The following is a 20822-nucleotide window of genomic DNA, read 5'->3' as shown; positions in this document are numbered from 1 at the left end:
AAAACCTATCAAGAGCAACTTTGGCCACCATTCCTAGCATTTCTGATTGCCAAAATCTGCATCGAGAAAGTTACTCGCCCCACCCCCCCCGCCTTCCAGCACCCACCCTTCCAATTAGCCGCGTACTTTAATTAGCCGAACGCACCGGCAAATGCAGCGAGCGTCAAGTTTTATGCATTGTAATGAAATGCATACATTGCGAGCTGGCAACATTGTTGACTATGAAAAGGGGTAGATGCTGCTGCTGCTGCTGCTGCTGCTGCTGCTGCAAGGGCCCCATAAATCTAGTTTTGGCTTCTCATAATACTTACCAAGTGCCTTAAGTTTACTTTATAGCATCGCTACTCTATGAAAGCCCTATAAGCGCTTTAGTACGGAAATTTCCGAATTTCCGACTTATCCTTCATTGCAAGTGCTCGAAACTAAATTGTTGCATTTTAAGCTGCTTTCACTGATCTTTTGCTTCTAAATATTAAGAGGATTTTATTGTAAATATATATGTATATAGCAGCAGAACACATTTTTTTTATCAATTATTCTGCTTCACTTTTCGTAGTTTACTTTACTTTTATAGGGTAGTTTTTATTTTTATATCACTTTATATTTTTATAAACTTTGGCTCAGGAGGTCTTCTACTATATATATAGAGCTGCCTTCTGCAGTCTATTAAATGAATTTACATAAACTCATTTTGCACCTTTGAGCACTCTTAATGAGTTCAAGGCATCACAGTGAACTTACCTGACAGTCCAATCTTTGCATTAGTGCATTTAATTTGCAAGAGCTGACATCAATTTGCCGATCGATTGGGGCACACCCAGCTTAAGCTAACAAGACAATTACCATAATGACTCGGCTTAAGTCCTAACAAATAAGCGAGCTTTGCTAGCTAGTGTAGTCGACGAACAGATATGCTCCATTTCATCAATTAATAAACATATATCAGAGAAATATACAATGTGCATATAAAATATCTATATAAAAGTCATTTACGATAACATTTTATCAATGAACATTTTATCATAGCCAAAATCCATCCATAGAACATTTTATATCATGGACTAGTAAGAGTAAGTAGTCTGGTCAAAAAGCTCATGAATAGCAAATTGCATTTTTATGGATATTACAGGGTATTAATTTTGATCAAGTTGTTGGCGTTTGCTGACTAGACTCTGATGTCCGACGGGTCACACCTTTTGTGGCTTGGCTTGATGGAAAGTAAAAAATGCAAAATCATGCATTAAACATGCAGCTCTAGCTCTTTGCTCTGTGTGGTGTACGTGCCTGTGTGTGTGTGTGTGTGCAAAGGTGAAAAAAAAGTAACTAAAACAAAGAGCAGAGTTTTTCATACGTTTTGCGTCATGGCGGGCGCTTTAAGCCATATTGAGTCGGCAACTGCTGGTGTCCTTTGGCCTGCTTGGACGCTAGCCAACAGTTGAGGCGTTGCTGGCTGGGCGGTGCCACGCCCACAGCGCGCCAAAGTATGCAACGCAATGTTGCACTTTGACTAAATTACATTTTCAATTTGTCAGTGGCCGAGTCAGAGGCGGAAACAGCCAGTCCAGGCAAATGGCCAAAATGCCAAAGAATAGAAAATCGAGCTGCAGAAGGAGACGAAAGCGGAGACAGAGACGGGGTTCAGATGGAGATGGAGATGGCAGCAGTACGAGTATAATAAAATTTAAATATAAAAATAGATAGGGGCGGTCGCGAGGCGTGGCTGAGAGCGACCATCAATGGCAAATTAAGTAGCGTCTGGGCAAATGTGTTTTTGATATTTTCATTGGACTCGAGTTTTTTGGCGCATTATCTAGCGGATGTTTGGATCTTGTGTCACGCATGTTGAATATTTCATGAGTAGCATAAATTTTTGGTTTATGCGATGCCCGCACTCTGACTCGAGCTCCCTCTCTCCCTCTCTCTCTCTCTATCTCTTTCTCTCTCACTGTGTCCCTTTTTGTATTTGGAGCTCTTTCGCTTATCGCAGCATCAGTTTTTTTAATAACTTTCCATTGTGGCTGTCAGCTTCAGGCACACACAATGGCCTGCCAAGACTCCCGACATGTCAACGACTCTCAGAGGTTTGGCGGCTGCTGCTGTGGTAGCGGCTGCTTTATAATTTATGATCCTTGGCATCGACGACTCCTTCGTCATCGCGGCGCACACATGTCGCCAACCTTCGTGTAATTTTTCAAGCTGCGCCAAAAGTGCATGAATATTAACTGCAAGTGTTTTTCGGCGTAACGGGATGTGAGCGCCCAAGACTTGCCGGCTGCAATCTACAAACCCTCACCACGACTACTTGAGCCCCACTCCTACTGCATGTCATGTGACACTTTGAAATGTCAAACGCCCCAGCCAATCTCAAATGGTGCTTCCTGCTTACTTATGCATACATGTGGCTTAGTTTTGGCAGCGCTCTACATACTTGATGAAAATGTGCGCAAATTGTCGCTGCTCTCTATTGGAAATGTGCGCGATGATGGCCCTGCAGACACGTCGCCTTTCAGTGCCAGCTGCTGCTGCGACCCCCAAAGCGTTGGCTAAACGGAATTAAGTGCGGAATCCAGGAGCAGCAGCAGCAGCAGGTAACAAAGCGCTCTCAATACGGATAATTTGCTTAAGCTCAGAAAGCAGAAAATAACATTTTGCGCTCAAGTTCAGGCGAACAATGGGCGACCTTTGGCCGTGGGTTTGGCCCTGCTTATCACATGGCCAAAGACAGAGCTGACTGCCCAGCCAGTCCAACTGGACAGCTGCTGTCAGCTCTGGGCAGCTGTGCCGTTTAAATGTGAGTTTCCATTATCAAAAAAAGCAGAGACCAAGAAGAAAACAAAATAAGAGAGCACAAAGAACGCAAGTAAGCCAGAAAAAAACATGACTAATAGTTTGTACAGAATGGCAAAACAAAAGCCAGACAGAGTGTCAGATGAAAGCTTAAGGGACAGCAAATGACACATATAAAAACACACCCATGCTCACATACACACACACACACACACACACACACACATACATGGCTGTCTGTTACGTGCTGTCAATTAGTTGGACATCATGCTGATAATAATAATAATAACAATAATAATGATCGAGTGAGTCGGTAATGAATGAAATTTACAATTTGTATCCAGATGCCCGTTTAATGGGGCGTATGAATAATTTCTGATAACACTCTTATATAACGAATTTCTATTTGAAATCGGCAACACGGCAATGCATTTCAATTTCGAATTCATTAATTACCATTTGGCATGCCAGCAGCTGGCGCAATAGCTCAATTTACAAACTTGATCTTTGATATCAATATAATAATAATTTGTGGTCGAAATGTAAATTCCCGCAAGCAAAAAGCAAATTGATAATTATTTGCGAAAAAAAAACTAATGCAATAAAACACAAATGGTTTATACAGATATAAGTATTATTATATATTATTATTATATTGTGTACATATACACAATTTATATGCATATTTACAGATATATGTACATATTTTTATTGACCTATATAGGTGTATTATCTTCATCTCCTATCTTTAAAGGATTTAAACTCTAAAGAACTATTACCAAAAAAGAAAAAAAAAAAAAACATATATACTAGCTCATATAGTAAATTACTTTGCTACCCATAACTACAATATTTAAATTTTTAATGAACTAAATAGTTTTAATTTGACTGGGACTAATATTATTTTACATACAAGATTATTGTAGGATTGATTATCTTACGAATATGCCATACAATAAGCTCAACCAGAATATTATTAATAGCTAACTAGATCATTAATATTCGAAGCATAACTCGCGATAGGAGCAGCAAAATCCGTTCAAAGAATAGCTAACAAAGGTAATATCCGTCAGCTCGGCATGCATTTCAAGGGCACAACCAATTTGAATAGGTTCTACATGCTGCGATACGGTTAGAATATACACTGCCAGGCCATAAAGCGTATTTAGAGCATATAAGTTGAGCTAAGCAATTGCAAGACCGTAAAATTTTTGGCTGCTCTGCTCAAGCGGATCAACAGTTGGCTCCGACTCCAACTCCGACTCTGGCTTTGGCTCTGACTCTGGCTTTGGCTTTCGTCTTTTTTCGAGTACATGTGGAAAAATACAAAGTTGCAAAACAAATCGCATATAAGCTGCGCACTTTGTGGCCCACTACCAACTTGTCGCCGCTAAGACCACACCTACACGCTTAGGTGTGGGAAGACAGTAAGGCACCAGTGTGTGTCTGGCTGGCTGGCTGGCTGGCTTGGTGAATACAAATGTGAGCAGTGCAGGCAAAAAAAGGACACAGTCCATAAATTTTGTAGCGCACAACATTTTGCTTTGTTTTAACTCATTTGCCCTGGCGCCAACGCCACACAGACACACACACAGAGACACACACATACACACACACATACACATGCTCACCCGGAGATTGTCCCTTATTTTTTGGCGGAGGGTATTGGCTTGTTGCATGAACAAGGAGAGGGCAGCCGCAGACGCAACCCACGCAACCCACGCGAACCACGCGCCTGCGGATATGCAACAATGTGGCCAAAGTTTCAACGTTGACGGTGTTGGCATTATGTGCACCGAGCGTGACTAATATGCACATGTTCAACTATGCTGGAAAACGTTTTGACAACAGCCCGCAAAAACACGTACACCACGCACTCATCGCCCCCCTCACCCCCTCACCCCCTTGCCCCTTGCCACTTGCCACTTGCGCGCGATGGCCGCCCTCTGTTGGCGCTTAAAAGTTATTTTGACCAAGTTGGTATTTGATTTTTGCATTACGGTGCTTCTATCTCTGCAGCAGCAACATGGCCAAGGATTTGAGCACTCTAGGCTGGGATTACTTCATGTTTGTGGCTTTCATAGCGCTCACCGTCTTGGGGCCACTCTGGACACGCATCTTCGGCAAGAGCAAGCAGCGCAGCAAGGCGGATTATGTGTTTGCCACGGGCGGCGTATCCCTAGTGGCTGTCATGATATCCATAGCGCGTGGCACACTCGGCGTACGATCGGTGCTGGGTAAGTGTGGAGCCACCAACCACCAACCACCAACCACCGATCCCCATTCACCTCAACTAAAGATCGCACTTCCATTTACCAGGCTACCCCAGCGAGCTGTACTACCGCGGCTCGGCCATGTGGGAGATAATATACGGCATGATGAGCGCCTATCCAATCGTCTGCTTCATGTTTGTGCCCGTCTACTTCAATCTCGGCATCACATCTGTCTACCAGTACATCGATCTCAGGTGAGTCCCCCAAAATAACCTAACAGAGTAATGACAGCATTTAATTAACACAAAGCGAGAACATGAAGATTGTTATTTTAACATTCAATTTAATTTCATAAATGTTGGGCCTCACCCTCTGCAAATGATTTTATTCTTCATTAATAAGCGACAGAAAAAATTACTCTAAACAGAACAGCATGGCCCGAGACAAGAACAGGCTGTTGTTCAGCTAAATAAATATGAATAACATTTTCAAAAAGAGGAAAAAAAACAGGCAATAATGACGAAACGACGCAGTGAACAGCAAAAACAAAGCAAAGTGCAAAGCAAGGCAGGCCAAGCAATCTGTATATATCTGTCCTTGTCCAGCCAGGACTCCCTGCCAGCGCAGGACGGCCAACTTCCAACTACGCGTAACTGTCACAAGTTGTCGCCGGTCGGCGTCCGCTCGTCTTATCGCTCGAGCAGCCTAATTGTTTTTTAAGATTGAAATTAGTAAACTAATTTGTTATCAAATGTTTGCAGTTTCGACAACAAAATTCAATTAATTGCCAAAACTGACAAACGCTACGCACTCAGCTCGAGGCGAAACGCAGGCAGCGCAGGCAGCCGCTCGGCCAGCTCCAAATTTGATTCAGCAGCATAATTTGATTCAAATTTAATTGGCAAGCGGCACGAAATCTGTAAGAAATTGAGAAATTATTTAAATGTTGCGCAAGCTGCCAATGATTGATATCAAATTGAGACTTACCTAAATGCCGCTCTCTCACTAATACCAGATATTAAATAGACGTACAAAATTAAAGCGCAAATTTGGATATTTATACTTGACTAAACAGTGGAGACTTAGTTGAATAGTTATTATAGAAAAGGAGTAAATTTTGTCAAATTTTGCAATGCTTGAAATTATGTTGCAATTATTAATTTATTTATTTTTCAAGCATTTCTACATACATACATTCAATTATTAAATACTTAAAAACATTTAAAGACTGTTTCTGCATAGGTTTATGATTTCCTTTTTTTTATACCTTAAACCCATTGAAAAATCAGGGTATAATGGTTTTGAGAAAAGTATGTAACAGGCAGAAGCAATCAACGCAGATCCCATAAACTATATATATTCTTGATCAGGACGATGAGCTGAGTCGATATAGCCCTGTCCGTCCGTCGCTATGAGTGCGCCGATCTCAGAAGATATAAGAACTAGGGAGCTGAAATTTTGCATGCATAGTCGTGTATAGCTTACGAGCTTAAAATATTTTTCGATAACTTATTCGATATCATTTATCGAGAATAATCGATAATAGGATTTCGTTTTTTTCAGCAGCATTTCAATACTATGTATTAGACCTGGAGACTTCAGATTTATTGTGTATACATATTTAATGGATTGTGTTGTTTACAGATTTTGTATACCACACCCCCTTCGCCACAATTTTAGTGTTTTTATGTGGGTACAATAGAATATCAGCTGGCAGGGTGCAGGGTATCTCCTAGTCGAGAAGTCTCGACTAGAGCACTCTTATTTGTTTTGTTTAAAATTAATTATAAAATGAATTCAACATTCCTCTTAGTTTATTTAAACTGCATTTTTTTATACAAATTTTAATCTATATTGCCAATTCAGATTTTGTAAAATTTTCACAACTGCCTTTAACATATACCAAATGATTTTCATTTTCTATTTAAATACACAGTTTTCCATAACCCCAACGACAACTCTATGTGCCTTGCAGAAATATTTGTTTTTGACAGAACTCTAATGCAGCTCTCTAGCAATCTTTGCCCATATTAAACTCAATCCAGGGCCGCATTCCACACTAAAGAGGAAAATTCGTAGTTTGAGCATTTGCTCAATTTAGTTACATCAGCCACTTTCAAAATAGTACTATTAGAGAATTAACTAGCTCTCAGTTTGAATGGGTTGCAATACTGTGCGGAGCGCTTCAGCTAATTAAATGCTGGAACTAGTTCCAGTTGTTGCCTTCAATTCAGGCCAACCATTGGGGCCATCAATCTTGGTTAGTGGCATTCTGTTTGACTACGATTAGTCTCATGCTCCATGTAGACATGCGAGACACATGGTGAATTTCATGTGCGATTTAGTTTGATGACAGCCAAATGACATTCAGAACAACCCCAAAAGGGCTGTTTGGGGGGTGTGGGGCAGGAAATTGGGAGTTGGGAGTTGGGGCCTGCGAATGATAGACAAGATGTTGCCGGGGCAACAAAAAGTTGTTACAAATTTGAAGGCTCATTGTCGCTTGTCAGCGCAACTGGCGCTACGCGACATGTTTATGCATACAACTTCATCAAAATTGGCAAGAGGAGAGCGGGAGACCAAGTCGCTTTCAGCTCTCCCACCCCCCGGTTAAGCCCTTCAAGTAAGATATGAAGCGTACCAGGCAGAGACAATGACAAACATGTGAGCCGAGCCGAGACAATGACATTGACGACTTACTATGATAATGCAAATTAAAGAGCCAGGCAAGACATCAGCAAAATGATGAATTTCAAAATACTCTACTATGTGGAATACCCTGTAAAAAGCAATTCAACTCTACTGCAAGGACATGCATAAAAATGAATTAAATTAATATATGGAAAGTTCGCTCGTGTTGTTGATGCGAAACAAACTTGTCAGGCATACGGATTAGGAATATCCAGTCAAAGATTAAGCCTTCAAGCGCTTAGGGTATAATAAACCAGAAGCCAACTGAATTCATAATAAAGCCAGCAGAGAAAAGAAAACAAAGCACCCTCAAAGCGGCCCAGACGGAGCTGCCACACTTGTGCTTGCTGTTGACAAATTGTATGACAATTCGTTTGTGTCATAATGTTTATAAATAGCGCGTGTTGTTGCCGTCAGCCCAGCAGCCCAGCAGCCCATTCAGCTTTGACAGTCAGTCAGTCAGTCAGTCACCCAGTCAGTCAGTCAAGCAGTCTAAAGCCAAAAAACTTGCAAAAACAAAAAACATAACCCGGCTGGAAACTGCGTTGGCTACAATTCCATGCATTATTTAGGCGGTCATAGAAGGAGAATTTATAGCCTTTCTATGGGTCTTTTAAGTGTGGCTTTAAACAATGCTTTTTTTACAGGCGAAATAAAAAGAATTTTATTAAAGCCTTATTAATACTTTTTCGGCTGTTGGATCTCTCTCATACCTGAGCTGAGTATAAAAGTTGTTGCTTCAAGAAATTCTATTTGGTTTATTATATGCTCAAATTTCCTGCTGGGTAGAAACTCAGTAAAACACTCACACGCACACATACGCAGCCCACACACCCACACCACGCACTCACACACACGCACTCACACTCACGCTCTGCCTTTGCCTTTGCCTTTGCCTTTGCCGACTTGTCAGCAGTACGTCGCAAGTGACATCTGCCACTCAGCACATGGCCTTTGCCTCTTGTCTTGAGTTCGAGTCTTACGAGTATTTGCTGGCCGAGATTTGTAGGCGACTTTTGTTTTCGTTTTTGCCATTGTGCCCTCGCCCCGAGTTCAATGGTCAAGTCCAACGGCGCCCTTAGAGACAGTCGAGCTCTTGACTCGACCGCGCCAGCATCTGCCAAAAATGTGGAAATGGAGCTTCAAGTGAATGCAGAACAATTACTACACACACACACACGCACACATGGAGAGTGGTGGGCGATTCCGACAAGTATATAAATTGATTTGAGTCTTGTTTTGGCCGTGGTTCTATGAGACACTTGTTAGCACTTAGAGTGGAGCACAGCCAACCACAGCAGCGCGCTCGCTCGTAAGTGCATTTGAATTCAGCTTGAATATTTACGATGTGTGTCACAAGGGCCCGGCCGGAGTGCCCGGGCACATGTCAAACATCAAAGGGATGCCCTAACTGTCACTACTAAACAAAAAAACAAAAAACAAAAATCGCCAAATAAAAAACAAATTCTGGGCCCACATCCACATGCACGCATAAATAAAGACATCTGCCGGTGGGATGTCAGCGGCTAAGTGGCGACATGATTTGCAATTCAAAGGCAACAAGGCTGTGGCAGGTGGGGCGGGATTTGGCTTTTTAGCCGAGGCACTCGCACAACACACGCCCGATTATGTTTATTCATGTGGCGCATTTAATCCAATCAAATGGGAGGCAATCCCAGTTGGCAACGGATTCGCTTTTGATTATGAAATTAGCTCGACGCACAGTCACCCAAAAGCCGCGATTATACTCCGTTCCCAGCTGACCACATTAAATTTTGCAGCCCTAATTTATGCCGCCGACCGTGCTGACCGAGCGGACTCAAGCGCTGCCCGCAATGATAAATGATGCGCCGGGGCTTAAGCGAATTGTCAAAGCGTCCGGCTCTTCTGGCTACTCGAGGCTCAAGTGGTTCCCCTAGCCAATGCAGCACAATACTAACGCGAACAAAGAGCCCCACTGCAGTAAGAGAGACAGACAGACAAAGAGAGTGTGAGAGAGAGAGAGAGAGAGAGAGAGAGCAGGCATTGTTGGCTGGGCGTTGCATTATTGTGCTTTGCCTGCCCGCTGGCAGGGCTGCAACAATTATTGCATACTTTGCGGCGCTTACATTTAATTCAAAGTTATTAAGTGCCGTTCGCGACTCTAAATCGACTTTCTGCAGTGCCATTCGGGGGAGCAATGGCAGAGCAGAGACTGGGCGCAGATAGATATAAGCTGGCAGGCAAATCAATTAAATTCTATGGAACAAAGGCGTCCGTCCCACTGTGCCAAACAGCGCTCAATCAACGGACATGAGGCAGCCAGACGGGCAGACAGGCAGCCTCGGGTCATCACTCACACAACTAGAGGAAAAAGAAGCAATCGAGCAAATAGAAAACGAGAGAGACGGAGCGACAAAGAGAGAGAGAGAGAGAGAGGGAGAGGTATAGATGCACACAGCACTTATTGTGATGAACACGATGTTAACAGGCTAAATGAAAAACAATTGTTACAAGCCAAACACAAAAAAAAATGAAAAAAGAAAGAGACAGAGAGCGAGTGAAAGAGAGACCGAAACAATAATTCCCATAAATCATATTAAATTGACATATCAGGCAAAAATTGACCGCAAGCGAGCTATGAGAGATGTCCTGCTCGCCTACCAAAAACTACAGCTTGAGCATGACGATGCCCACAATATGCCGTATGTGTGTGTGCGGGTGTGTGCTGGCATTTGTGTGTGTTTTCATGTTTGCCACAATACACATTTCTTTATCAATTTCCGTTATACATGCGAGAGCCATGATGAACGCCATGTGCAAATGCCTAAACAAATGTTTGCCTAGCTTATGCTCCCATTCTATCATCTCCCTCTCTCTCACACACACACACTCTCTGCATCTCTCATCGCTGTCTCAATTCACGATTTCAGTTTCTTCGCAATTGCCACGCCCGTGCAATTTGTTTGTGGTCACAGCACCACCTCCTCTCAATCTCATGCCAACCGCCATGCAAATTGGCCCGCTCGATTGCCATAGTTAATGGGCTTTTAATAAAGCCGCGGTGGCACTTGCATTATGCTCAGGATATCTTTATGATAATGAGCACACTATTTACATTCCCCGGCTTAACTTTACTCACACACCCACACGCACCCACACTCACTCACTCACACACGCTCTTTGCGTTCCTTATCTGGGTCAGCTCTTTCATAATTAAAATATAACGCATACGACATGTTGTACATGTTGTCAAGCACGTAAGCCGCTTAAGCCCTGGCGAACGGGGAGTGAACAAACGCGGTTAATATGCACTTAAGCGCGCTAAATACTCAAACAAATACGCAGAGCTGCAGGCCAATTGGTTTGTGGGCGTGCCGATTGACATTTGCCTCATTGACTGACGTCCATCGCGCACCACGCAAACGCAAATAAATGCAGAGTTTTCATTTCTTTCCTTTTAATCATTCATTAAATGCATCGCTCGATTGCTCCTCGACTCGAGCAGTCGAGCAGTCGAGCAGTCGAGCAGCTGGGTGCCCGATCATTCAGGATTACACAAGTGCTACACTAAACAGCTTTAACATGCAAATTAGCCAGAGCTCGTTGACAACATGCACTGCTTAATGTGTGTGTGCAGTTGGCAATTAATCATTGAATGTGCCATCAATAAGGCCAAATAGCACGCATACCAACACTGGATTATGCAGTTGGCTTAATCACACAGCACAGACACAACTGCAAGCCATGTGTGTGCGTGCATGTGTGTGTGCTACTCGGAGCCCATATGTGAGGTATGCATGGCATAAGTGCTTATTTAAGCCTCCACTGACACTGACACACACACACACACACACACACACAAATGGCTTAGCACTTAGCTAGAAATGAATTGGCTTCTCAAATATTTAAATAATAGAAAGGACATGTCATGGCATGAATGTATATGTATGTGTGCATAACACCATTATTATTGATATTAATTATAAGGGCTAGCAATCATTCAATTGTAATCTATTTTATATTTTAATATTCTAAGAATTCAGCAGGCATAAGCATGCCTTACCGACCCCACAAACCACTTACATTCAAACATTCTTGATAAGCTTTTGATAGCTCTTGAGCATTGCTAGCATAGCCATATTTATCCATGTCTGTTCGTCTGTTGACTTCGGAAGCTTAAAGAGCTAGAGGATATTTGGGTTAGCTTTCAACTATTTTATTTTCATTTAAATATATATTTTTAATCTAGTATTTATTCTCTATATAAGGATATATATTTTCTAATTTAAAAAAGTACTAATTTTTAAAGCTTAAATATGACTTAGATACGCCCTTTAGTGTAGCCCTTTATGTGTATGTGTGCATAGCTGCTCTGCTCCTCTGCTCCACTTGAGGTCAAGGTATCTCATGGTCGGATACTGCCCACTAGGGCTCCCACAACTTGTTTGTTAATAAATGATGCAAAAATTGCAAATTTATATGGCAGCTCAAACAGCACTCGACACTTAAGCAATTTACAGCTTTATGGCAAGCGGCTCTTGTGTAGGACAGTGTTGCACTTTTAAGCTGTGCAAATAAACACAAATTGAGTTGCAACTCCAGTGCACATGCCAAACGAAACTTCTATTAAAATGCAAATTCTCTAAAAACAAGAATTTATATAAATATGCTTTCATATGAATATTTATTGTATGATATTTTTGGAACTCGAAAAACATGAATGAAACTCAATGTATTCAGTTTATTCTTTGACTTATGTTTTGTTTGTCAAAGCTTTAAAAATATGATAATAGTCGGACATGAAATACGTATCATAATAGGACGAAAATATTATATATATATATATATATATATACTAGCTGGCCCGGCAAACGTTGCATTGCCCTCTATATTATTTCTAGGTAAAAAATTGTTGAAAGCTATGTTGTTCAGGCTGGGATACACTGATAAATTTATTAATCGGATTTTCATTCAAGCACCTTGTTGTAAACGACATTCTTCGTTTTTTGGTCGGGTGCAAGAACAAATAATGCGGATCGTTTGCCAACACGTGAGCATGCCACGTACAATTGACCATGAGAAAAACACGCATTTTCTAGATTGAGGCCACAAATAGTCAAAGATTGGCCCTGTGACTTGTTGATCGTCATGGCGAAGGCAAGACGAAGCGGGAATTGAATTCGTTTAAATTCAAAGGGCATATCTGTTGAGCTCATCGGAATCCTAGGAATAAGAACTTCCTCATCTTTAAATTTTCCTTTGAGTATCAACGCGTGAATCACATTGCTCATCAGTTTTCTTATCACCAAACGCGTTCCATTGCACAGTTTTGGTTGGTTTAAATTTCTAAGCATGCAAATCATGGAGAATTGCTCTTTTCATAGCTGTGTTCATTTCTTGACGCCGGTCAAGTTGTTCTTCCATATTGCCCATGAAGTATATTTGCAAGAATTTTTGCTGTGCATCTTCAATAGGTTGCAATGATCCAATGCGATGGCAAATCTGGCCTTGAATCTTTAAATTCAAAGCCATAGTTATAGTTATATTTACAAACACTATTTACAGAAATCTAACAAACTACATTATTCAAAATTTTTTTTGGCAGTCATAGAAAATAAAATTTTTAACGTAAATTACCTTAAATATCCGTCTCCAATATTTTCCGCCCCAAATTATGTCATTTGGAAACAGGCATTGTATTTTTGAGTGTTCGCTAGAAAATGTCGTGATTCTAGTGTTTCGCCATAAAGCAGGGAACGCAATGGCTATGGTGACCGCTAATGGCAATGTCACTTTACCACTAAGGCAGCACAAACCGGGCGTTTCACCAGCAAACTTCAATGCGCCACAATGCTAGCAAACAACGTCCATTGGACCAATGCAAACTAAACGATTCAAGCTGTAATCAATGGTGCAATCATATCTAAACGCTGCTCGATTCAAATCAATCCTTGAACCATTTCTTATTGCCATTTCACGGGCTGCCTCTCTTTGAGAAGCACGAATTAAGGCCCTTCTTCCCTGGGTACTAACGCGGAGCCTTTCTCGGGCGATTTCTCGCTCTTCGTCAGATAATTGACTCGCGCTATTCCGTTGCCTAATTGCATTATGGGTCCGCCGGGAAAGATTAGATCTTCTAGGACGCGGCATTTTTATTAATAGTAATACTGCCCTCGCACAAAACCATATAAAACAATCGAGAAATATAAATATAAATAATTTACACAAATTTATGTTTGAGACAAACAAATACCTGAACTTTCGAGATATTTAGCTTTTGTAAAAGTCCAAAAATACAATTTTTATACCCTGAACCCATTGAAAATGGGAAATCAGGGTATAATGGTTTTGTGAAAAGTATGTAACAGGCAGAAGGAATCATCGCAGACCCCATAAAGTATATATATTCTTGATCAGGACGACGAGCTGAGTCGATATAGCCCTGTCCGTCTGTCCGTCCGTCCGTCCGTCCGTCCGTATGAGCAAAAGGATCTCAGAAGATATAAGAGCTAGAGAGCTGAAATTTGGCAAGCATACTCGTGTATACCATAGGCAGTACAAGTTTGCTTTATTTTTTCGATAACTCATCCGATAACTTTTTTATCGAGAATAATCGAAAAATCGACAATGTTTTTTCAGCTTATTTTGAACACTTTTAGACCTGGAGACTTCAAATTTGCGTTGTATATAAAGTTAATGGATACAAAGATTTTGTAATTTACAGATTTTGGATACCACGCCCCCTTCGCCCCCAATTTGTAAAAAACGCATTTCAAGTACTAGAGACTTGTGCTTTGAAATGTACACACATTTAAGCCATATGATTACGCTCTAAAAGTTTCATTAAGATCGTATGTCTACAAAAGAAATTATTCAACAAATAAATTCTCGTTATATTGCCCACACTGCAGTGCAGCCCAAGCGCAGCCGCTGCTAGCTGCGCAGTTTGCAAAGCGCGTGCTTATACGTGCATGTGTATGTATGTGTGCATAAAAGAAGTCCAGAATGATTAGAATATCAGTTTGGAGGGTTCAGGGTATCTCCTAGTCGAGCAGTCTCGACTGGAGCCTTCTTACTTGTTAATAATTAACTTTTTTTTTTTTAATTTCGAATTTTGAATTTTGAATTTTTTATTTATTTTTGATTGTTAGGTTTTAATCTTTTGATTTTTTTTTTAATTTTTGCAGATTTTTGATTTGAAATATTTATAAAGTTTAAAAGTCCGAAAATATAAAAAGCCAAAAATACACTTTTTAATAATTACCTTTTTTTTTTTTTAATTTCGAATTTTTAATTTTTTATTTATTTTTTGAACAGTCAGGTTTTAATCTTTTGATTTTTTGCAGATTTTTGATTTGAAATATTTTTCCTTTTGATTTGAAAATTTTTTTTTTTTTTTTTTTTTTTTTTTTTTTTTTTTTTTTTTTTTTTTTTTTTTGAATAGTCAGGTCTGCTCGAGGTCAGGAGACCGTAGACTGACTGACTACATTTGTTTATTTACTTCTACACTATTGTCAAAACTGTCACTGTTACCAAGCCTACTGGGTATAAAAAAAATTTGAACATTTGGGGAAAAAACCGCGTTTTTCAAGTATTCGGCAAATTTTTTCAGTATTTTTAAGACCCTATACTAAACTCGTTGCGGAGACAAATCCAACAAATCAAAAACCATGAAAATTGGTTCAGCCCAAATCAAGTTATAAGCAGTCTTCACTTTTACACAACTTTCTTTTATATATATAGATATATATATATATATATATATATATATATATATATATATATATATATATATATATATATATATATATATATCTTTCCCTCTCTTTCTCTATCTAAATATATAGAGATATATATTTGTTTTACACTAATACTAAAATATATTTTTTTATAATTGTTCATAATGTGAATATATATATATATATATATTTTTTTTTAATATCAGCTCAAGTTCTAGCTGCAAAGAGGGATCCTAATTAAAGTCCCTTATCTCAGACCTTCATTTGCAGCACTGTAAATCTATAGATTATAGCCTCTCAGCTATATCCTATTTTTTGCAGTAATAATAGTATAGTTTCTACGGTAATCAGGTCGTGCATCCAACAGCCCCGCTGGGGCCAGTCATAAATGTCTAGAGCGGGGCCGTACTCATAATGGGGACATCAACAAGTTCATTACGCGTGCCACAGGCGCGTGCATACGGAGCGATCATTAGGTGGCTGTAACTGGATGCCTCCTTGGGCGGGTCACTTGGCGCCTTGTCGCGCGCTTTACGTCAAATTAACACACACACACACACACATACATATACACGTATATATAATTTTATAACCATGTGCCTTGGCTGCATCATAAAAAGCCGACACAACTATAAAAACAATCAAAACGAGTTACGAACTCGCCAATTTCGCTGCGACTCAGCCTCTTTTTGGGCGTGTCGTAAATTTTGCGGCATTGCTGAAACTTGAGCTGCAGCAGTGGCAGCGGCAGCGGCAGCGGCCACGCCCACTTATTGTGAGCGCCCTCATTTTACAGCTGCAGTAAATCATAAAGCAACAACAAAAACAAAGCCGAGCAGGCGAAGTGAACGCACACATAAAAAAGGCCAAGCCCATTAAAACTTTAATAAACGCAGCTAATAAAAGTAAATAAATGAGAGGCCAGGCATTGGGCCACTTCCTATCCCTCATTCACTCTCAGTTCCTGTTCCCGCTACCGTTACCGTTACCGTTCCAGTTTGCTGTTTTCTGTTTGCCGTTAGCTGTTTTCTGTTTTCTGTTTTCTGCGGCTTAATTAATGCTGTAAATCGAGCTACCAGCTACCTGTTAAGCAGCGTGCACTCACCTGTCGCAAAACCGTTTGGCTGCTCAATTTCAGATTCAAGAGTCGCACCGTTCGCTGTCTCGCCTCGGCCACGTACATTGTGCGGCAAATCTGTAATCTGGGCATCACCGTATACACGCCCAGTGTGGCGCTATCGGCGGTCATTGGCATACCCTACTGGGCCTCCATACTGGGCATGTCGGCCATCTGCATATTCTTCACCATTCTGGTAAGTAGCTGAGAGGGCTTAGTTAAGCTGTGATATCCTTCAAGCTTCAGTCTGTTTGTTTTTGTTTTTCTTCCATTTTTTCGTTATCTAGGGTGGCCTTAAAGCAGCCATCAATGCTGACGTCATCCAGACTCTCACCATACTGGTGGTCACAGTGGCGGTCTGCATACAGGGCACAATCTCTAGCGGCGGCCCCAAAAAGGTTTACCAGCTGAACCGCGATAATGGTAAGCAATCAGTTTCTCTTTTAGGATACTCTGGCTGCTCCGATTGATCATGGCAGCTTATTAGCGTCGCCTGTCAAACTGCGCGTGTGTGTGACTGTTCGTGTGTGTGTGTGTGTGTGTGTGTCTGTGGCAGTTTCATATTTATGCTGACGAATGATGACTATTAAAATGGCATCCATTTTACGTTGCGTCGGCTCATTATGCACATAAATGATGATGATAAAAACGGCATATAAAACAGAAGCAGCAGCAGCAGAAGCCGCAGCAGCAGCAGCAGCAGCAGCTTACAATGTGAATGCGTGACGACTGTAATAAATGTGTGGCGGCAGAGCGTTTGTCACTTCAGTTAGAATCGTTTGCTGTCGCTCTAACAATTGCTAAGCGCTTTGGGAATCGAAGCACATGGCCAGCCATAGAAAACCACACACACACACACACACATACATATGTATGTAATAGTTTACATGCATATATATTTACATACACCTTCGATGCAATGCAAGTGCACTGAGCACACACAAACGACGGTTTTTCTTTTCTTTTCTTTTCTATTGTTGCCATAGAAATAAATATTTTGCAAGCCATGCAACTTTTTTATGCTCAATGCGCATTTCATCTTATGCTCTGTTTTTCTTTCTCCTTATGCCATAGGCCGCTTAAACTTCTGGAATTTCACCGGGGACGTAACAGTGCGCGTCGATACCACCTCCGCCTGGCTGGGTCAATTGTTTATGTCACTCTCACAGATCGGCTGTCAGCAAAACTTTATGCAGCGCTACGTCAGTCTGAAGTCTCTCAAGGAAGTGCGAAGGTTCGTATAAATCAAAATAAAAACTAAAACTTAAATATTTAATACATTAAAATTAAAAAAAAAAAAAAAAAAAAAAAAAAAAAAAAAAAAAAACATAAAACATAAAACTCATTCATATACGACTATTGAGAGCAGTGCCGCCAGTTAAGCCGATTTCAGGCTAGATCTAGAAAGTGATCTAGCCCATTGATAATAAAAATGTATGAATTGGAATAGTCAGAAATTAAAGCAAACTACTGTATTAAAATGTCCCAGCCATTAAGAGAACTTTCTATGTCATCAAAGAGTTATAAATTTTAATGTACATAAGCTTTATAGCATATCAATATTCTGCCTTATCAAGCATGCATGTATATCCTTAAGGCGCAATGAGGTAATCCGATATAACTGGGCGTCTATGTTTGCCTATATATCTGCTAGTATGTGTGTCTTCATATCTGTCTCTCCGGCCGTCTATATATATGATCGTATTGCTGACTGTATATCTGCTTCTTTGTCTGTCCCTCCATCTGTCTCCCTGCATAAGAAAAGGAAGAGAACTACAAAGAATAATAAGCTGTATTCAACAGTAACCATTTGGTATTTATACTTGAGTAAAACGAAGCTAGACTTCTTGCAGCAGCAGAGAGTGCTCCCATTGGTCACTTAAAGCTCGACTGCAACAACCTCTACCTAGCACCGATCTCAACATTTGAGCACGACTTCGGCTTTGAGTGAACGTCGCCCTATATAAAAGGCTGGTGGGGGTCGGTCGTGCAGTGCAGTAAAGTGAAGTGAAGTATGTGATCGTTCAGCTAAGCGTTAAAGACTTGGAAGAAATGCTTAGAAGAAATACATAGTTAAAGGAAACTCATGTGAAACAGTTAGGGGAAATACTTAGAGGAAACACTTAGAGGATTTACTTAGAATAAATACTTAGAGTAGATATATATGTACTCCACAGCTCTACAGTTCCACTGCTCCACACCTGACATCCATGACTGAGACCGATCATCATTTAAAGTCATAAAAATTCATTTTATCGACTTATGCTTTATGCGAAGCCGATTATTAAACCTCATTGTCGGCATAAATTAAAATCATATGTTTTTAATTAATTTCCTTTTAGAGTCATGCTGAGCAACGTGCCCGTTGTTTTTATATTCTTTGCGCTCTCCTGGATCTCTGGCATGGTCATATATTCCACATACATCAGCTGCGATCCGTATGCCGAGGGCTACATTAAGAAACCCGATGAGATTTTGCCCTTTTTCGTTGAGGATCAACTGGGCTATCTGCCCGGCTTTGTGGGCATCTTTATGGCTACCCTATTCAACGGTGCACTCTGGTAAGTCTTTGATGGACTACGATAAGCGTGCTTAAGCTAATGATTCTAAAATATTTCTCTAGCATGATGGTATCGAATCTGAACTCTCTTGCCACAGTTTGCTGGGAGGATTTCGTATCACAGCTCCCGCGATTCAAGGGACTCGGCGACAAGCAACAATTGAGAATAATCAAAATAGTGACGGTTATATGTGGACTGATTATCATGTGCGTCGCCTTCGGAGTGGGCCTGCTCTCCGGCGTCATCGAGTCCTCGCTGTTGGTCTTCTCGGCCACCTCGGGCCCGCTGCTCGGTTGCTTCATCTTGGCCATGATGGTGCCTGTGGCCAACTGGAAGGGCACATCCGCTGGCATGATAACTGCATGCGCATTCGTCCTATGGATAATTGGCGGCAGCATGACTATAGACAAGCCCTCCACCATGCTGCCCACTTCCACAGATGTAAGAGTGCAGAGATCTCTATGATAGGAATTCATAATTAAATTGAGAATTTCTTATCTTCTAGGGCTGCTCCAACTCGACCTTCGCAAGTTCGATTGTGAAGCCCAGCAGTGGACTAGATGAACTGCCCTGGCTACTGAAACACACACCAGTCGATGGCTACAATCAGACCTTCATTGATCCAACGCCCAGAATTGCACACGAGCGGTATGTAGATAGACAGATAGATATATATATACAAATCTAGATGACTTAATCTTGTTTTGGTTTTAGAAATGCCATGGAGACATTCTATTCGATCAGCTTTATGTACTACAGCTTGATTGGAACTGCCCTGACGGTACTCATTGGCACACTGATCAGCTGCCTGACCCAGAACTCGGATGATGAATACGATGCCAAGCTGCTGCACCCGATCATCTTCCGTTGCTACGAGCGCCTGAATGTGCCCAAGCCGTACTACATTAAGCACGAGGAGGAATCTGGACTGAATAGACGCAGCAGCAGCAACTCCTCAGCGACCACCAATTGCAAGGAAGAGAAGGTCAATCACGCCTTCGATGTCAACGAGTTACAAGGAAAGAATAAGACGAATCCCATAGCTGTAATTTTTACCAACTCTTCATCAAATGAGGAGCAGCGCAACTCCATCTGCAATGTGAGCAGAATTCAGTTGGATACAGTTCCTTCCGGCGAGACGGGAGTTTATCGGCAGCTTGGCTCAAAGACGACGTTCTGAGATTTACTAAAACCCTCCGGAAATTCACATATACATATATATAAATGAAAATGTAGTCGATATACATAGTCCATAATTTGTAAGTTAAGTCAAAGCGTAGAATAATTGATGAGGGGAATTACTCATGCACCTTCTGTGCAGAATGTCGATAAAGATGCTGTGATTATTGTACAAGAGTATAGATTTGCGCATCTGCAATATCTTTGAGAGATATTCCATGAATGCGTAATGTAGCAAACCAGTTTATGTCTATGTACTTATGTATGTGTAAGCAAGTGCAAAAAAAGAAGAATTTTAACTTAACATAATATATTTTAAAAAAATAATAATAATTTCAAATTATTAAATTTTGATCTTTTGATTTTTTTATTTGCTTTAATCTCAGTTTGTAACATAGTCGTTACAATACATTTTCAAATATACCGCCAAATAAGTGCTTCGTTAAGGGAAATGCTGCCAATCGCTACATACAGTGCTGCCCATCGCAGTCATGGGATCAGCTGTTTATCGATAGCTGTTGCACAAACAGCTGTTGAGCAACAGTGTCGGCGA

General features: G+C 40.9%; 1 protein-coding gene and 1 long non-coding RNA gene across 6 annotated transcripts in view; one reads left to right on the top strand and one right to left on the bottom strand.

The window, feature by feature from the left end:
* Positions 1-20623, top strand: part of LOC108608936 (sodium-coupled monocarboxylate transporter 1) — a 47772-nt gene extending 27149 nt beyond the window's left edge. For all 5 annotated transcript variants that reach the window (XM_089462951.1, XM_018000577.2, XM_089462949.1 and 2 more), the window contains 9 exons: positions 4807-5024; positions 5107-5254; positions 16551-16725; positions 16817-16952; positions 17604-17763; positions 18872-19090; positions 19153-19531; positions 19596-19738; positions 19805-20623. In XM_089462951.1, coding sequence (XP_089319077.1) covers positions 4814-5024; positions 5107-5254; positions 16551-16725; positions 16817-16952; positions 17604-17763; positions 18872-19090; positions 19153-19531; positions 19596-19738; positions 19805-20270 — 2037 coding nt within the window. In that variant the 5' untranslated portion in view covers positions 4807-4813 and the 3' untranslated portion in view covers positions 20271-20623. The remainder of the gene's footprint in view (positions 1-4806; positions 5025-5106; positions 5255-16550; positions 16726-16816; positions 16953-17603; positions 17764-18871; positions 19091-19152; positions 19532-19595; positions 19739-19804) is intronic.
* On the bottom strand, positions 12594-15485 carry LOC149270241 (uncharacterized). Its single transcript, XR_016268695.1, has 2 exons — positions 13927-15485; positions 12594-13840 (listed from the first exon to the last, which is right to left on the bottom strand). It is a non-coding gene; the product is annotated as an uncharacterized LOC149270241 (long non-coding RNA).
* Positions 20624-20822: the final 199 nt, after the last annotated feature.

Source organism: Drosophila arizonae, chromosome 2, assembly GCF_054131065.1.
Source record: "Drosophila arizonae isolate 15081-1271.41 chromosome 2, UAZ_ARI_1.0, whole genome shotgun sequence".
NCBI classification, from domain to species: Eukaryota; Metazoa; Arthropoda; class Insecta; order Diptera; family Drosophilidae; genus Drosophila; species Drosophila arizonae.
The sequence above is the reverse complement of the archived record's forward strand: the minus strand, read 5'-3'. Positions and strand labels throughout refer to the sequence as shown.